General features: G+C 39.6%; 1 protein-coding gene across 2 annotated transcripts in view; it reads right to left on the bottom strand.

The window, feature by feature from the left end:
* Positions 1-18,740, bottom strand: part of RANBP9 (RAN binding protein 9) — a 41,936-nt gene that overhangs the window by 1,321 nt on the left and 21,875 nt on the right. The window contains exons 4-13 of one of the 2 annotated variants that reach the window (XM_064443654.1): positions 16,854-17,021; positions 13,811-13,833; positions 11,624-11,808; positions 10,714-10,826; positions 9,271-9,379; positions 7,671-7,861; positions 5,690-5,837; positions 3,832-3,953; positions 1,279-1,430; positions 484-595 (exon numbers count right to left, since the gene is read on the bottom strand). In XM_064443654.1, coding sequence (XP_064299724.1) covers positions 484-595; positions 1,279-1,430; positions 3,832-3,953; positions 5,690-5,837; positions 7,671-7,861; positions 9,271-9,379; positions 10,714-10,826; positions 11,624-11,808; positions 13,811-13,833; positions 16,854-17,021 — 1,323 coding nt within the window. The remainder of the gene's footprint in view (positions 1-483; positions 596-1,278; positions 1,431-3,831; positions 3,954-5,689; positions 5,838-7,670; positions 7,862-9,270; positions 9,380-10,713; positions 10,827-11,623; positions 11,809-13,810; positions 13,834-16,853; positions 17,022-18,740) is intronic. The other variant, XM_064443655.1, reaches the window with a different exon arrangement.

The raw sequence follows: 18,740 nt of genomic DNA, 5'->3' as shown, positions 1-18,740 counted from the left end.
AGCTGCAGACCACGATGAGGCCAGTCTCCCCCTTCTCCAGGCTGAACAAACCAAGTGACTTTAGCCACTCCTCATATGGTTATTCATTCATACTAATCCACTGAAAACTTAAATTTTAAGCTTGCTTAAATCACTCATTTCAGAATTCCTGCGCTTACCGGTGAAGTTGCTCCTACAGCAAGACAGAGCAGGAGCAAAGTGACACACGCACGTTCCCTGCCCAGCACCATTACTGAACAGGTCCACTTTTGCTTTGAACAAGAGCAGCAGTAGCAGCAAAGACATTACATCTGGTACATTAATACACCCCAAAACTACCCCTCTTGCACTAAAAGAGCATACCACAACTTTGCTGTACTTTGCCAATCGCCCGGCCAGCCCAGTACCGAGCCCAGCAAACGATGCGCAGGGAGCAGCGGTCCTACGCGCCTGGAAGGAAAGGTGTGCTGTACCACGCGCAGAAGGCACCAGGCCCTTTCTTACCCAGTATTGCACTATTAAGGACAGAGCACACAGGTTCTCTTTGTATCGGGTCCAGCTGATTCCCGACAGGGCTGCTCCAGGGATCGGAATATGCGAGTAAACTGAATGCATCCTGTGGAAAGATGATTTTTTTTTTTAATTACATCTCACAGTTACATTCTACTGGTGGAAACGAGGACTATTTCCTTTGCCTGTTTTGATTCAGAATCACAAAGGTGATTGTCAGTGTCCTTCATCAATACAAAAGGATAAAAAGAAACTAACAGGACATTTTGAGCAAGCAGCGTTTTTCCCAATGGAAAGACAAAAGTTGATGGTATTTTACTAAGTGATGGGGAAAGTAAAAAGAGACTGGAAGTTGCACGCAGTCAGTTTGGGCAGGGGAATTCTTTTCCAGAGCAGTCTCAAACCACGGGAAACTAACACGCAGAGTACTAAAGAGCACATTTTAGGCATCTGCATCAATCCTCCTTCCTGCGGTTCATTTATGATTAGAGCTGAAGACAGCACTTTGACTCGAGAGGCCAAGCTACCTGGTCAGCAATGAGACAGAGGGAAGTGCTGAATTAGCCTCTGGTTTTAATTGTATTACAGTATGAAACTATCTTTCCTGGGAATGTGCTACACAGGCAGCGCTACACCACAGCTGCCTACAACACTGCTCTTGGACAAGAAAAACCACCCTCACTGCAGGTGTTCGAGCAGACCAATACTGCTGCGCCGCGAGCTGTGGGAAGGTCCCGCCAGGCAGCGCGGTTATTCACCTTAACACCACGATTTCAAGATTAAACGTACCTTAAGCATTTTCTTATTTGCTGTGTTTTTGCCACATTCTCTTCTTAGTTGCTCACTCATCGCTTGCAATTCTCTTCCAAAATGGATCATTCTTTCAATAGCCGCCTGGCTGCCACCGCAGAGCTGACGTCTTAACTGACTTGAATCTACTTCTGCAAAAACGATATCGTCGTCATCACCGTGAACGGGGCTGACAGTAACAGTCTATGGATCTAGAGAATCTGCACTGATTTTGCTCCAGACATCTGCCTTCTCAGAGAAAGCATGTCAGGCCGAAGACCTTGGCATAACATAGTCGTACCCCGAGCGCTGCTGAATTGCTCCTTCGTAAGCATTAAGGGACTCGGTAATTAACAGCAAAGCCCATCTACACCTGCTGTTTCTTTTGCAATGGTCGATTTTAAACTAACTAGGCTATGAACCAAATTTCACCCTAAAATTTTATGGCAGTTTAAAATTAATAATAACAATAGAAGTCCACACAGTTTTGTAATTCTTTGGCATTGCGATTCTGAAGACCCACCAAATCTGGAATGCTCATAGAGGGTGAAAACCCCTGAACTTTCCCAACAGCCACGATGGATGTTGCTACAAGGCAATGGGTTAGACTGTTCATACTCCTTGTAGAATGTACTAGAGCTTAATAATTTGGACATTTCAGGCTTCTTTGGTAATCGAGCAGAACAGTACAATCAATTTCTTTATTGTTTGCTACAATATTGCCCAATACTAGTGGTTTTAAAAGATATTGATGCAGTTTATGAATAGTAAAATCAACCCTTGGCTTCTCTGAAAGTTCTGCCTTTTATAAATTTGCAAGTAAAGCAACCGGTTTAAAAAAAAAAACCAAACCCAAACAACACCCCCCCCCCCCCAACAAAAAAAACACCAAAACAAAAATCCAAAACAACCCATTTATCCATTCCTTGCCTTTTTTCATCAACAGAATCAAGTTTTGAATCCGAATTTTGATGTATATTTTAATTACAAAACCATTCTTCTTTCTGATTTTACCACTATTTCAAACAAGAATTTTCAAGTGGCCACTTTACTTTTCTCCCTCCCCACCTTAGATGTGAGCATATCACCTCTGGAAAAAAAGATCTGCCTTACATTAACATTACATACACAGCACTAAAGAGAATATATAAATATTTCAAAAAGGAAAAAAAAACACCAAAAAGACCACCAAACTCAAACCGTGGGGAATAAACAATGTAGGCCAAGGAGCCACATTTCTTTTTTACAAAAGGTGAAGCACCCGCAGGTCTTCAAGCAGCGGTGTTTGTCGCTAGCTGCCGCCCAGTCTAGGACATCGCTTTCCAAAGGCAGAAAACAGCTACAGTAAAAAAAACCCCACAAACGACTCTGCGCCCTGCGCAGCTGCTTCATGTCCGTCACAGCAAGCCTCTGTGGAAAAGGCTGCAAGAGAGCAAAGCAGTGTTTTGTCCCTTCTGTCACAAAAGTGACGCCTTGTTATGACCCCGTTTCAGAGCGTAACGCCAGGAAACAAACAGCTTGGAAATTTGAATCTCCCCCCTCCAGGGCTGTAACAAAATTACATTTGCTTTTCAAGGGATCCCTAGCGTTTACCAGCCGAGCTGCACGACCAGCCGCAGCACGCGCCCTCACAGCTGTGCAGCGTTCACAGGTATCCGTGCGGACTACTGCATTCCGGAAGTTTACCAGCGCCGTCTGGAGTCTCACATTTCATTTAAACTACCTATTAATTGATGTCAGCTTAAATCAATTGCTTGAGAAGCTAGTTCTGCAACCACAGAAGTGGCTGGGCTGGATTCCTCCACTTCTTCGGACACAGCCGGCAATAACAACCGCTGCCTAAGCTCCAGCCTGCCTGCACTCGGGCGATCCGACTGCTTCCACCGGACAGGGGCAGTCGGCACAGGAACTGACAGAGCAAACAGCACCTTTTGATGCTGTGCTGGCAGTCAGGGGGGCATTTAAATACTCATTTCTCACTAACGTCAGCAGGTACAACAGTACAAAGCAGGTTAGATAAAACAAAGTTATCTTTTAGACCACAACTATGTAAAACAGGATTTTTTTTTTTTTTTTTGTGAAAAACTTTAACATCTCAGATCCAAAATGTAGCTCTTTTCTTCAGCATTTAATACTAGCGCTTTGCATTCTTCAGTGTAAGTGATTTGGAATTTCTACTCTTACTGACGAATGCAAACACACCATGAGAACGATGAACAGTAAGAGGAGCCGGGGAAGAGGGAGAAGCGACCTGCCAACCCTGACCCAGGCATGCGACACAACAGGATGTTTCTTCTCAAAGTTACTTCCTTAGAAACTGACGCTGGTTTCAGTATCCCCAAGTTACTAATTTCCCCTGTTCTCACACTGACACTGGATCACCTAAAGCAGTGGTTACAAGATTTACATCTAACAGCAGCAAAACAAACAAGAAAAAAAAAATAATTAAGGTTTGAGCTAGGACCCCTAATTCTCAAGTTGGGAAGCATTGCAAGTAAAAACATAACCTTGTTGCCATCACTTAATAAAAATGTAAGAAATATCACTGCAGACCCATTTCTGTGTCACATTCTTCCATTTCGTGATCATGTTTAGAACTACCATTTAGGAAGCCATTGGATGAAGTCTCAGCAACCCCATTGGAGTAGTGATCTGTTTCCATGTCTACATCATTGCTGAAAAGAGAGCAATAAAGAAAAAGTTTTACTCATATTTAAGGGCTTAGGGTTATCTTCCTCACAGCTTCAGCACAGTACTTCCTCATCCTGGCTACTTTAAAAGCAGCTTTTAAAACACCACCATGTTAGACCACAGGTTTTTTTCCATAGCAACTGCTGATACCAGGGCACCAAGGGGGAATTTTAAGGCGCTCTCAACTACCACTAGCATTCAGTACAATAACATTTTCAGATGCTAAAAAATTAAACGTGTCCACCATTATTCAGGATTAAGTAGTACAACACTTTCTAAATACACACCAGAAGGTTCTTGCCTTGTTTATATATCTGTACTACATAAAACTGGAAAAAATGCATTAAAAAATATACTCACCCACACCCCCCCACCCCCCGAAAAATACAGTTAACTAAATACCCAGCCTACTCTGAGAATATCATGTTTAGGTACATAATTCTTTCAAAAAAGCCTTGATCTCCTATTTACTTTCAGTGAAATGACAGGGAAAAAGAAGAAAAACCCAAAGCAAACCCTGAGTAAACCAAGGCACTGAAGAGATATTCGGAGGCAAATTCAGAGCATGCAACTCCTCGCCATGCTTTGCTCGCAGCAGGTCACAGAAGCCCTCTGGGGACAGCTTTGCCAACAGTTACATCCTAGCCTCTTCTATTTTATCACGGAGAATGACAATGCAAAACCTCTCTCAAGACCAAAAAGATGCAATTTAGAAGTTTAATATCTTGCTTCTAAGCAACCAAAAGTACTCTGCTTCCTTTGAGGAAGGAAACCAAAAGGCCTCTCTGACTGGGCAACGCTGCAGCCAAGGAATTGCCTTCCTCCTGTGAAAAATCTCAGAGTTGCCTGGACACTGCCAGGCTTTCTGGCCGAGCCAATTGCTGACACAAATACATATCATGAAGTTAAAAAGTAAATTGTTACTCTTGGGTTCCCCTTCCCCCCCCACCCAGTCATCGCCATCCAACTTAACAATTTTCTGTTATCACCACCATATCATAGTTGCTAGTTTGGGGAATCCATCTCGGACACGCAGCCGAGTACTGCTGTATTTCACATCACGCGAGGTTCTGCGGCATCTGCACAACCCAGAGCTTAATATTTGCTGGTTATGAACAGCCATATTAGCCCTGACCAATACCTCTATTTGCATTCTCTGAATGGAACGTGTTTACACAAGCGACAGCGATTGGAGTAGGCAAACAATTCTTGTGTGCAATGGAAGAAGGGAGTTCGCATTTCACATGCATCTCAGTTGCATTTACTTTGCAGATACTGCCACAAATGGAGAGCATCTGGAAAACTCTTCATTACCTACATGCAACGTGCTTAAACCAATGTCAGTGGCTTAAATTAAAGTCTCAAGTGCCAGAGAGAGCTGGTTAATCTTCACTATACAACTTCAAAACTGATGATAAATAGCTGTAAGCAAGGTTACTTATTTTCATCCATTGCATTTCTTTAACCAAACAGGAGAAAACAGTCTATTGAGCTTGAGAAGTTAAAACAAAACCAAAGCACACCAGAGAGATCACAAGCTGTTGGCCCCTTACACTGAATGTTTTCATTGTCCTTAAAAAAAAAAAAACAAACCATAACCAAAAAAACCAACCAAACAAAACACCCCCAACATCAAATCCCACTGAAAACTTCTCTGCAACACGAGCACACGGACAGCACAAGCCTTACTGTAAATTAGAAGTATCTGAAGCTTGTTCACCTGGAATAGCTGTTAACCTGCTGGGATCTTGATACATTTATGTTGTTGAGCTCTGGTACATTCAAGCTGGTGGTCGTGTGCTTACTGTGACAGTAAGATTGATGCGCTTTATTTGATATTACTCCATTACTGCAACTACTTTCAAACCCTGAAAGAAAGGTTTAATAATTGTCATCACCTACAAATTTATTTGTGAGTACCGATTTATAGAAGTGAAATAAGTATAGCTTAATTGTTCCCGGTCAGTAAACACTAGATTTGCCAAACTACTAAACCGAAATACTTACCCTCCGTGTTTCAGGTACTTGAACCTTTAAGGCTTCGGCAGCACAGAAGTTAAGCATTATTTAACAAGTACTAACACACCCACATGAGAAGGTTTTTCAGTTGTTTTTCACTTATACACCCGTAAACCAGAAAACTGCATCAATGTAGAATTTTTTTATTTTTTTTATTTTTAGAACTGATACATTGTTTCTGAAAGATCTGAAAAATCTTTTCTAGGCTGCTGCTGTCATCATTATGAATGGAAGCAGGCATTCAATCTCACCAATTCCTGATCACATAATTCTCTTGAGAAATATGCAGCAAAATGCAGTGCTAAAACACTTTACGTGGTGCTATACTTAAATACAACCTCCCTCCTTCCCCATATAATTGTTTTAATTGTTAATATTGTGCTTTGCTAAATAAAATTACACCATGCTGTGAAATTGTGGTGTCTGGCTAAAATCTCTTCTGACCCTTCTAAAATATAATCAAGAAACTACTATTTGACGCAAACATGTAATTGCCAGCTCTATCAAGCCCAGAAGCAGAAGCTCCCTAGTATTTTCTAATAGAGAAACAGGTCACAAGGGCTTATTATAAATAAAACAGTTGTTGCCATTGAGGAAATCCCAAACCTCAATTTTAATTACACATTCATCAACTTGCTTATTAAGCAGTGCCTCTATTTTCAAAATTAGAAAGTTAGAAAGTTTCTACAATCCATCCCAACAACCACCTGGAGAATAAACAGAAAATCTGAGCGGACCTCCAACTCACACCTGTGACAGCACGGTCTTGACCCAGAAGGAAGAAACACGAAGCTGCTGCCTTTCCAAGGGCAGCACGTATTCCGGTGGCCAGGCTACGCTGGCCTCCTGCTCAATCCCACCGAGAGGGGGGGGAAAACCGAAAAAGAAAAAGCCCCCAGTCAGCTCCAGTTTGGATTTCAGCATGAAACAGAAGTGGAAGTTGATGGCCTCTACTGCCTTAGGAGTCTTGGGTTCAAAGATGACACATTCACATACATTTTTAACATGCCCAACTTCTCTGCAGGGGTGCTTTGGGAGGCACTGGGATGCCCCCATGGTGGGGCAGCTCTGAGCACCACCTGGACACTTTTGGAACTTTTTCACCTCTGCAGGCTGAAGCTGGGCTGCCAGCAGAAAGCCTTTTACCTAACTCCACCACCTAGCTTCTGGTATATCCTCTGCAAGAACAGCTGTTCCTACCACTCCACAAACACCGTAGGAAATGGATCATATACACCACTTACTGGACTTAAAGCACCTTGCCCAAGCCATAAGTTATCATCAAAAGGACAATAGAAATTTGTGTCAGAAGCTTCCATCTCCCAGAGCCAGCATTTCTTAAAAACCAGTGGCAACCTACTTTGCAAAGCCTTAGTAAAACCAAGAGCACGCACAAAAAAGAATTGATACTATTCATACACTTTCCATTTCCTCAGTGACTGAGAATCATGTATCATTAAACAATACTTCTACACAAAGCATTTAGTATCAAGTAAAAGAAATGGTCAACCTGCAAATATTTGTAACTTTTCCCGATACTGAATTGTAAAACAAACAAAACCAACCAAAAAAACCCAAAAACCAACAAACCAAGAAAAAACACAACAACAAAAGAGACCCCAAACCAACAAAAACCTACATGGTACCCAAACCTACGTGGTACATCCACCACATCAACTTACCAGAAAAGTGTGTGCTGCTCCCTTTGCCTGCTGCCAAATTGTGAATATTCATTCCATGGCTGGGACTCATGCTAGGGCTACTGAATGACCGTGGGCTAACAGGGTAACTGTCTTGAGACTTTGGACTGTGGCCTCCCAAACACCGCACCTCACTGTCTGTACCATTCACCATCTCTATGAACTGGCGCACCCTAAACAAAAGGCAAAACAGTTAAGCTGATCAAACAATTTACAAGTTTCCATTTACCAATGATAGCACTGATTTCATTTTAGTCTTAAATATGCAAAAAGCCTGACTCAACAAATGCTGGATGTCAGTAACCCAATCATCAAAGCTTTGAAGTATTCAGCCAAAAATACACAATTACAAAATTTGTGAGGGAGGAGAACAGGAATGTTATCCTTCGAGGGCAGACTTTGTCAATAAGTCCTCAAAGCTTAGACAGCTAAACTGTATTTTCTTGGTTTAACTGCTTTGTTTTATTGGCAGGGGCAAGGTTATTTCTTGAGAAGGATGTGTCGTTATGTTGTCACGCCTGTCTTTTCTCTCAAGGTAAATGAGAACGTAGTTTGACTGTCTGGAACAGTATGCATTAAACAGTAACTCTTAACATCTGCACTAGAAAACAGTTTGAGAAGCAAGCTCATATACAAACCTTCCATTTAGAGGCTGCTGCTCTGTGTCAATTTTATTTTAGGTAAGGACGTTTTACTATGGACTTTAAGGAAGCTCGGAACTACTGCTTTACGTCTTAGGCTTGGACAGCCTCAGTGGAACAGGCAAAATTTAGAAAGATTGAGAAAAAGATAACATACAGTTGACGTTATCGAGTGAAGTCTTTCATCGGAACGTTTGCATTTGTTAATTCTGTGATAAGTCTGCAGCACTACCATGTGAATTCTGTTCAGCACTTGAGCGTGACAGACTTCAAACACATTCCAAGTTACTTAACTGAACATAAAAATTAAAGTGCTTTGCTCCTATAGGAGATAATAAGTTTCCCCCCACCCCCGCCCTCCACTTCTACACTACAACGTGATATAAAATTCTGGAGGATCAGCGCAGCTGGCAAGCGAAAATGCCAGAATGAAGGTGGCTATTGTGTGCCTGGGAAGCCAAGAGAACTCTTTGGGATTATGGAATTTCCACAGTATTAGCCAGAGGTTTCTAGTAAAGTGACATGGAATGAAACAGCTCATTTAAACTGGTCTTTAAAGTCAGTCACCCATTTGGAGGAACAACCAAATTATGCCAACAGGACTCTTAACCTTCTTGAACATACTGCATCGGTTTACATTTTAAGTTTTACTTGATACCCAAACCAATTAAAATTGATATTAAAAATTTACAAAACTTAGTTCTAGAGAACAAGTCTACAGTGAGATGTGAATTATGCTGCAAAACAGGACCTCGATGACAAAACCTAGTTGAACATGTAGCAAATAATATAGCATTAAAAAAGTGAACTATACACATTTTCTAAAAAAACGCTGCTTAACTTTGTTTAAATTTCTGTGAAAGCTTTAAATGAGTAACTGTCTTGTCTCAGAAGGTACTGTGCCATCTATAAACACACATCTGTATAATTTGAAGACTCACTTTAATGCAAATAAGAGATTAGGATTTCTTTCTAGTAAACTTGGATACAACTGTTGTGTTGTTTCAATGGCTTCTCCCATTCTTCCTGCTAAAACCAATTTCTGAATTCCTGTTCACCAAAAAACAAATAAGAGATTAGGATTTTTTTCTAGTAAACTTGGATACAGCTGTTATGTTGTTTCAATGGGTTCTCCATTCATCCTGCCAAAACCAATTTCTGAATTTCTGTTCACCAAAACCAACATCAGTTAAATGGACAGCTTATGGATTAATACATGTAAATTAACGATTAAAAGACACAGCAACCATCAATCAACAAGGTTTCTTCCTCTTAGAAAAAGAATAGTGTAAAGAAAGATCATGCTTCCTTAAAATGTTCAATAGCAAAATGTAAGAACTGCACTCCACCTACACATATCTAAATAAGTACTCAATATTTTTATTTATTGCCAGCGTACAACTACTTTGTACTCAGATTACACATTTAGAGCTAGATTAAGATTGCAGCACTCTTCTGCGACTTATTTCTCATTTTCACACCTTTGTAAATAAGCACATGCCAAACTATCGTCACCCAAGAACATCCAAATTGCATCCCACTCCCACAGGTTCAGTTTTAACTAAGAAAACCAAAATTTAGTCTCCCTCACCTACAACACACGCTTCCAGTCAGGTTTAAGTTGACTAAACCTTTCCACAACAGTCCCTGCTTTAGCTGATGCTTCTGTTGCTGTAACCTGGCACAAGTCGCAAACAGCCGCGCAGCTCTACCCGCCACCGGAGAAATTGATCCAAATGAAAAACAGCCCAACAACTGGGTTATTTTTCAGCCAGAGCAGTTTCCCCATGTGGCATGCCATGCAGTCACACACGCGCTTGTGTTCATACAGCAGGGATTTAAATGAACGGGGAAGGCACTTTTTAGTCGGGCTGCCAAACAGCCCTGCCACAGCAAGTTAGAACTGAACTGCTGTTAGTTCTCCTTGTCCTCTTCCCCCTCACGTCGCTAAGTAGGAAAACTCAAATTTGATTTAAATTATAAAGCGTTCTCTGAACTCCACCCCTTTTCACAGCTAACGTGAAAGTCTAAATGTTTGTCAAGACTAAGTTTTATATGCCTGTTTGTGACTGACCATTAGCTCTCACAAACACTCCTTTAGAGGCATTGCACACTCTTGTTTAAGGCATATCACAATTTTCCATTCAAGAGAAAGACAGCAGGTAATTTACCACATTCCGCTACATCAAACAAGTTGCAAAGCGTTAGTGCGCAAGTTCATCTTAACCAGCTGTACATACATGTGTAACTCTACACGACAGCAGAGAACTGTACTGTGGAGTAGTGCTGAAAGGAAATTCTACAACGATGCTTAAGAGAAGATTTTATGTAGTATTTGTTTAAGGGATAAAAAAAAAAGGATGTAACATGCTTTCCAGCCTTACTTTGTCTATTTTTAATGGAAGCTAATTCTTCAAGCACAGTCTGGTCTGTGGATCTGGCGAATGCCTCTGCTGTTGCACAGTATCCATGGTGAACTAAGTAAGATGATACCATTCTAAAAATAAACAAAAACAAAACCCAGAAACACTTGTTAAATACAGGTAAGAAACCAAGAACTTTTTGAATGTAAAAACCCTTTTCTGGAAAAAGGTGACTGATCAAAAGAATTCTACTTGAAATTCAGACATTTCTGTACAAGTCAGACAAGAGCAATTCAGTTAAGAGCCAGTATTGTCTTCAAAACACTGTACAGAAAAACAATTACATTGATGTATCATTTTATTATGATGAATTTTAATAAAAATTAATCACTCAATGGTAGGCTCAATTAAAATACTACCTGCTAATTAATTCTTTTTCTTTTTGCTCATTATGTACACTGAAGTGAAATTTCTGCACACCAGTTCTTTGTTTTCACTGAGGAAATAAAAAACACAAAGCCACAACCACTGTTTTTCCAAGCGAGACCCTAACGAGCCACAACTTCATGTTGGATGCCAAAGGCTGAGAAAGCAAAGGCAAATTTCCAGAGCTCAAAGTATAAGAGGTGCCCATTACCACCATGGCAATTTTTCTAACCTCCCCAATCCACATGAGGTAGGTGAAATCTGAATAGAAGGCTTACACGCATCATTAAAACTCTGAATTATTAATGATGTAGGTAACTCTTCCCCAAACATCTATACATGCTCTAATTTTATACAAGTGCACCAAACCTGTTAACAAAACTATTCATACTAGTTTTTAATACTACCTGTAACTTTTGCACAAGACAATAGGTACAATGTTTCAAAGATCTCTGAAATCATGCAATTAACTTTTTTTTAAAATGAACAATATTCAAAGCCTTACTTCTGAATCATTGTTTGCCACTCTCCTTCCCGATCTCCTATCGGAAATCTGTCAATCTGTGCTTGAATTTTGGTTCTCCATTCTCGCATATAGTCCTCAATATCAAATACAAATGGGTGTTGTCCAAAATTAGCATCCACAACTTCTCCTGGTGTTTGAAGCCCTACCGTAGGGTACAAGTTTGGCTGCAAGAAATTTTTTAATTAGTTTTTTCCTCTTATTCTAAATTCCCCACTTTTTTTTTTTAACCTCTCAAATAATAGCCCCACTGGTACTAGTAGTGTGAAGAAGCAAATACTTCTGGATCATCTATCCAGCAGTTAAAGCAACTTCTACCAATCCAGCAATACAATGACTGATTAGTTTTATTGCCAGTGGTCGTTATCTTTTTATTCTGAAATAAGCAAGCCTTACTGATCCCTCTCTTTCTAGTCAGAAAATGCACTTTTTAAACTGTGCTAAAGTTTACAACTTTTGGTTTCAACTTTACAAAATACTAAATACCAATTTTTTAATGATTTTTAAAGACCAGGATTAAAGTTTCTTTTAAAAAGAGAACAAAAATTAAACTTACAAAGTGGGCCATTTTCCTTTTGGGGTGAAATACTTAAAACATCGCTGAATTTTAGTGGTAAGAACTGACAGGATAGAGAACTCATTAGCCTCAAAGTCCAAGTGTAGCGCCTAAAAAGAACTGTAACAGTGCATTGAAGTTCTCGTGAATTCCTGGACTTGTATCTAGAAAAAGACTTTAAAGCATTTATTGTTGTCTCAATTTTATTTTCTGCTTAGAGATTAGGTCTCCATGCAAATTTGAAATATGCCAAATATGAGAAAAATAAAATCTGCCTGTTGGGATTAAAGTAACTTTCTTAAATGCAACTAACATCTCAGCAATGGCGATGCAATCAGTTGGGGTTTTGGGTGGGTGGGTTGTGGGGTTTTTTTTTTAAATAAATATACCTACACCATATTTACACCGCAATCAATGGTGGTATGGTATGATGATCTACAGAACTATATGCTAAATAAATTAAAGCTATCGGTAAGAAGCTATCCATATGCAGGTCAGAAGGAACACTGAAGCCCAGCGAACCCAGTGAAATTAAAGAAAAATACTGTCTGATAAAACTGTGTCCAAGCTGATCTTGCCCCCCTTTAAAAAAAAAACCACCACCTTACTCATAGCATTACCTAGTCCAGACTAATCAACGAAGCACAAGTCTCAAATTTTTTAATGAGATGAAAACCAGTTCTAATGAGGAGGGGTCCAGCTTCAGACTTCAGATTACAGCATCAGTTTTTCTGTGCTGGTACCATGCGCTAGCCAGGAGCCCTGCTGGCACCCCACAGATCCGGGACGGGGCAGTGGCTCCCTACACAAAGCACCCAACCCTGTGGCAGAGCTGAGTGGTGCCCTGAGTTACTGATTTCACTTTTCCTTTATATCCGTCCTTGCCTCCTAAAGCCATAGCAAACAGGGTAGTGGCCAGGTGGAAGTGCATCACACATGGCAGCCTAACCAGATTAAATCAGAAATGAAGTGGATGAGAAAAAAACCCAAACAAAATAACAAAATAACTGCAGTATCATGCCTGTGCCAGTAGAATAGGGAACACAATTACAACAACTTGAAGGAAAGTGCAATTTAACTGGCTGAAAAGCTAGAAGACTTCAGATATCTGCAGCTTTATTTAAACAAAAAAAATTACTTGATATGTTTAATCTTCTGGAGTGAAAAGTAAAAAGAAAGATTTTGAAAGTTAGTTGTCAAGGGTGAGTTACAGTGACCACATCTTACGTAGCCAGCCTTTCTGCACGCGACACACAGATGTACACACACGCACCGTGTTGGTGTTTCATATAGCTTTGACTTGGTATGCAAAGCCTGCATGTGTCAGAGTATGTGGTAACTACATGTATGTATTATTTTCTGCTAAACTTCCATTAGAACTGGCTGTTAAAAACCTGAAAAGGAAAACCCCTGTGAGGATCAGCGTGAAAACAAAAAACTTTTTGCTTCAATTAACAAATTGCCACTGAAAAGATGAGGAGAAATAATCTGGTGTTAAATTGGTTAAGATTATCATCATTGTATTTTCAAGAAGCATAAGTAAATGCAAGTTACATCTGAAACACCTGTTTATAATACAGAATAAAGCTGTTTGAAAAATGCACTTATCTTACCGGTAAATCTGTGAAAGCGATGCCTGTAATGAAGAGAAAATTAGGATTAATTTCCATATGTCTGGATTCTAGCCTCACTTTAAGTGTATCATTATACATTCAGGAAACTCACCCAAACCATCTCAGAAATAAGTATGGGGACATCCTTTATGCTTAGACACAACCAACGCGCTGGAGTAATAAAGGGCAATATTTGGCAAAAAGTAATTGTCATTCAAAAGTACTCAATTTTCCCTCAATTGTTTAATAGGACATTAAATTTAGCAAACATCATACAGATGTGCAGATTAGGAAGTACGAAAATTCTGACTACTGATTAAAATTAAGAGGAAAAGTAAGAATATCTGAAGATGTTTTTCACTTGTATGTCTAGATGCTGCAACGCCAAGACTTAACAGTGTCTTTTCTTGTTTGCTATCACTTTTCTTTGTAAGTACACATTATCTTTCTTTACATCAGCAGCACATGCCTTCAACACTCCAAACCAGTCTGGTAAAGGTTTCACTCTAATGCACGCCAGAGTGTTCTGGTTTTCAAACAGAATACCTTGTTATATAATTACAAGCATCCACCCACCTATAAGACCAAGGCAGTGATTTTGCTGTCTCAGGATTAGAGAAGAATCTGACCTCTGTACACTTCATGAACTTCACGCAATTTGGGGCGGGGCGGGGAGCTTTCAGTTAAAAAAATATCAGGAAAACTCTTTCTGACAGCTGAACGGTAACAGTACTACATAATTTATTGTTGCAAGTATTTCTTCAAATTTATTTTTTTTACACGTATATAATGATTCCAATCCACTTATCCCTTCAAACTCATTTATTTTGTATCACTGCCTTTTCAAATTTAAGATTAAAACAAAGCTTTTAACCTTTTGTCCTAAATTCCACCCCTACTTCCCATCTCCGCTCTTCACCAAAATTTCAACTCTCAAGAGCATCTGGATTCCTTACACATGTCTGACACTGAAGGATGACACATAGAGTGAATCTGTTTCTTCCCATCACATCTCAAAGCCATAATTTTACTTATTACCTGTTCACACCCTAACTTTTTCTAAACCACTACCGCTTTCTCTGTTTGGCACATTTTGACATCCAACTTGCCATTTTCCACAATAACCACAGCAGAAGGCAAGATAGATAAATGATGACTGAGCGACATGTAGGTACTGGTGTATTTTGGGCATTTGGATTTGTTGGGGTTTTTTTCAACCCAGGATTTCACAGTTGCATAAATAATTGCTTAGCCCTCTTTGTAGCATCAAATCCCAGGCTGAGCCAGAGATTTCCAATATTCTAGACTGCATCTGTGGCCCAGAGAAGAAACAAATGTCCTCTGAGCCACGATCATACAGGAATTCTGGACAACTAGTGGCAACAACTACTCAGCAAGACAGCCAAAATTTCTAATATCTTTTTCCTCTAAACACAGAACTAGTGTTCCTCTGTCAGAAATTCAAGCTAGCAAAGCCCATGACAGCCGAACAACTGTCAGGTTTCCTTCTGAAATCCATAAAGTGTCAGACTCTGACTATGACAGATGACATTTTCCTAGCCTCTCCTCACCTATGCCATTCTGTTCTCCTCTTTAAACAGATTTTAATCCCTTGGAGTGTAGTTTCACAGTTGGCCTAATCCAGTCTGCTTTATGACTTCCACTGCAAGAGAAGGTTCTGCTCCTCCCTCCTTAGCTCTTCCAATGCACGTATGACCACAAGGGTAGTCAGAACAACCAGTGTCTCTCTAGTTGATCAACAATCTGATCCAACTTACCTGCAGACACACTGTTACTAGCTCCAAAAAGGGCATTAAGGTAATGCTACTCTTCTCATCTCTAACCCCATTGAAAATTAGGGTAAATACAACACGATCCTGGTTCTCTTCCATTTTGACGTATGCCCTGAAACAGGGCCAAAAGAAACAACTACACAGTGCATGGTTCAAGTGTCCCACTGCCTCAGGTGTCCACGTATTAAGTCCAGGTATAGAGGTTGATACAATTTAGAAGAAACATTAAATCATGACAGAATAGAATCACAGAAGTGATTACTTGGAATTGAGCTCTGGAGGCATCTACGCCCTGCTCTGAGTAGGGGCAGGAAATCTCCAAAGTTAGATCTGTTTGCTCAGGGCCTGAGCAAACAAACAGGCAGTCTTGTTCCGAGAGACTGCTTTCCAAACCCTCCTCACATTTGGCTATGTGAGAAAATAGAACAGCGACTTTGAGAGTCCCTCTCTCAATAACCTCTTACTTCATTTCAAGCTGGCCTCCCTCTTCCTTATCACATTTCCAGCCGTGACAAAAACCTCACTACTGAGCTTTATCCCTTGAAACTTCCTATGCCCCTCAGCACAATTCCAAGATCTCTTCCCAAGCCTGCACTCTCTCCTTAATGCAGGAAGATTTTTTTTCTTCCTTTGCGCTCTATATCTTTGCTCATTAACTGAAATTGCATTAACTGAATTATTATATATATTGCATTACACACTCTAACTCTACCCCCTCCTGACATCCTCAAACTCAAAAATTGTATTGCAGTGTTGCATAATACTAAAATTTACCAGAAGAATCTAATGGACTTAATTTTAGCACAACTTGTATAATTCATGGCTTTGGCCTAACTATGCGTGACTCCTGACTAGGAATCCACAAGACACTGTTCTCCAACATATGTTTGAAATAACACCCATCCAACATAAGGTTTTAGTGAAGGCTAGGTGTCCCCCATACAGCATCAATGAATTTCAACTATATCCATTTTCCAAATCCCTTATTATCTATTACCTTATCATCATCAAGTATTACTTGTGGATTTAGTAGCAGAGTCCTGTGGAATGAGGTGCTATGACAAACCTTTCCAAATTCACAAGGAATGTTAGTGCAAGTGGCACGCAAGAAACTATTCTTCCCAATTCTTTAATTCATAGGTTATGAGACTATCAAAAGAACTATTCCCTTTGCTCCTGACATGAAGAGAGTTTCAGATTTACAGACTTACAGGCAAAATGTGATCACTAAAGATAATGTTTCTCCATACCCAAGCTGTGTCCATTCTTTGTGTAGAAGCAGGTATTATTGATAAGGTTGACACAACAACCAATGACATCACCCGTAGTAAACGTTGGGCCGTAGGGCTGTCCAGTTCCAGAGGAACAGAATGAATGCCCATCATCTCCATGGTAACCATATGAATGCTTATCCCAACCTAGAGAACAAAAGCATTTGCAATTTATTCATTTCCTGTATTATCAAATAATGGAAAGACTATGCAAAGTTAGTATATTCTAACCAGGTTAATATTGTTAATTACTATGCTCAGCTTTCTGCTTTCTAAGAGTTCTTATCTAATAAATCTGTTTCATTTCAAAAAAATTACAATTCTTCTATCAAAACGGCTGAACAGGTAATTCCATTTGTAGTACATAACGGGTAACACAAATTCAGCTAACACATTTTTCTCTTTAAGTGAGCACACAAAATTATCAGCACCAAAAATATAAGCAGCTATAATGTTGAAAATTGAAAAGCTATGTGCAAATCTGACATGTCCCAATAAAGCAGTGAAGACTCTCCTGTTCCCCCTTTCACCTTGCAAAACTATTGCTACCATAGGTCATAATCAAATTCGTCCTGGCCAAAACCCAAACAAGTATGTCTGGGAAAGCACATTTCTACTCCTGATTATTCTTAATGACCATCCAGCAGCAAGCAGTCTCTGCATAATAGTAGAATCTCCAGACTATAGGGTCACTAACTTTGTTGCCTCTAAAAATTACAAAAGGAGGAAAAAAATTATCAATACAGGTGAAAGTCACAGCCAGCAGGCAAATCATTATGTGTGCAAGTATGACGCCATTTTTTGCAGGTTAAGAAGCTGAAGAATCAGTTAAGAAGCTTCATATCATTACACTACTCCATGAAATTCACAGCAAGCAATTTTAGGCTAAGCTCATTTAAAAACACCTGTCCATACTCTCTGCAACTCAATACTGAACAAAAACACATAGAAAAAAGGAGTAAACTTTCAGGTCCCACAAAATCTTCCTGACAGATCTGTTAAATGCTTATTCAAAAAGCATGACCTTTAACACAAATCACCAAATTTCATATATAGGTATATATGCACATTCTGACTATAAGAATTTATACTGACAACTCAAATTATTTTTAACAAGTAAAAGGTTGTGGGTTTATTCTTCTGTCAAGCTGCTGCCAACAGGTTAATTTGCAAGTATTTCCCATACTTAAGCCTTTAATCTGTATGATCGGTAGCTTCAGCTGGCATCACGTTAACCATCTCTCAGTAAATTAAATACCCCAAATTACTGCAGTTACATTGATTAGTAGTATCTTTAATAATTATTTGCAATAAATCCTAAATCATACTCAAAATAAACTTTATGCCACCCACTAATAATTCATCACCCTCTAGCTGGGCTCACAGTGTAACTGGGACTTGCCATTATCATAAGGATCTCTACCAGAACATGTGGGTGAGAAAGTAACAATGCAAAAGAAAGAATACACATACTCTAAGGTCACATCAACATGATTTTATACTTGGGCTAATTTCAAAAAATCAGTTGGGAGGGATTTTTTTTTGGGTTTTGTTTTTTACAATTAGAGATCTATTGAAAAACCAGACAGTACACACATGCACACACAATACAGAGATACCACAGACAACTTAACAAGACAGTGTCCCTGACTACGCAGGTCAACGGAACAGTCAAAACTTAAAACTATGCTACACATCCTTACTGTTAAGGTTGGAAAGGTAACGGTACAGAAACTGACAGTAGGAAAGCTCACTCCATGTTTGACAAAGTTTTTATCATAGTAGTCATCTTTATTGCTAGAAATTCCGTTTACAGAGCAATGAAATCTATAGCTTCATTTTTATCAGGAAACATGGTGAAAATTA

This window comes from Phalacrocorax carbo, chromosome 2 (assembly GCF_963921805.1).
Source record: "Phalacrocorax carbo chromosome 2, bPhaCar2.1, whole genome shotgun sequence".
NCBI lineage: Eukaryota > Metazoa > Chordata > Aves > Suliformes > Phalacrocoracidae > Phalacrocorax > Phalacrocorax carbo.
Note: the sequence above shows the minus strand (reverse complement) of the source record. Positions and strands in the feature narration are given on the sequence as shown.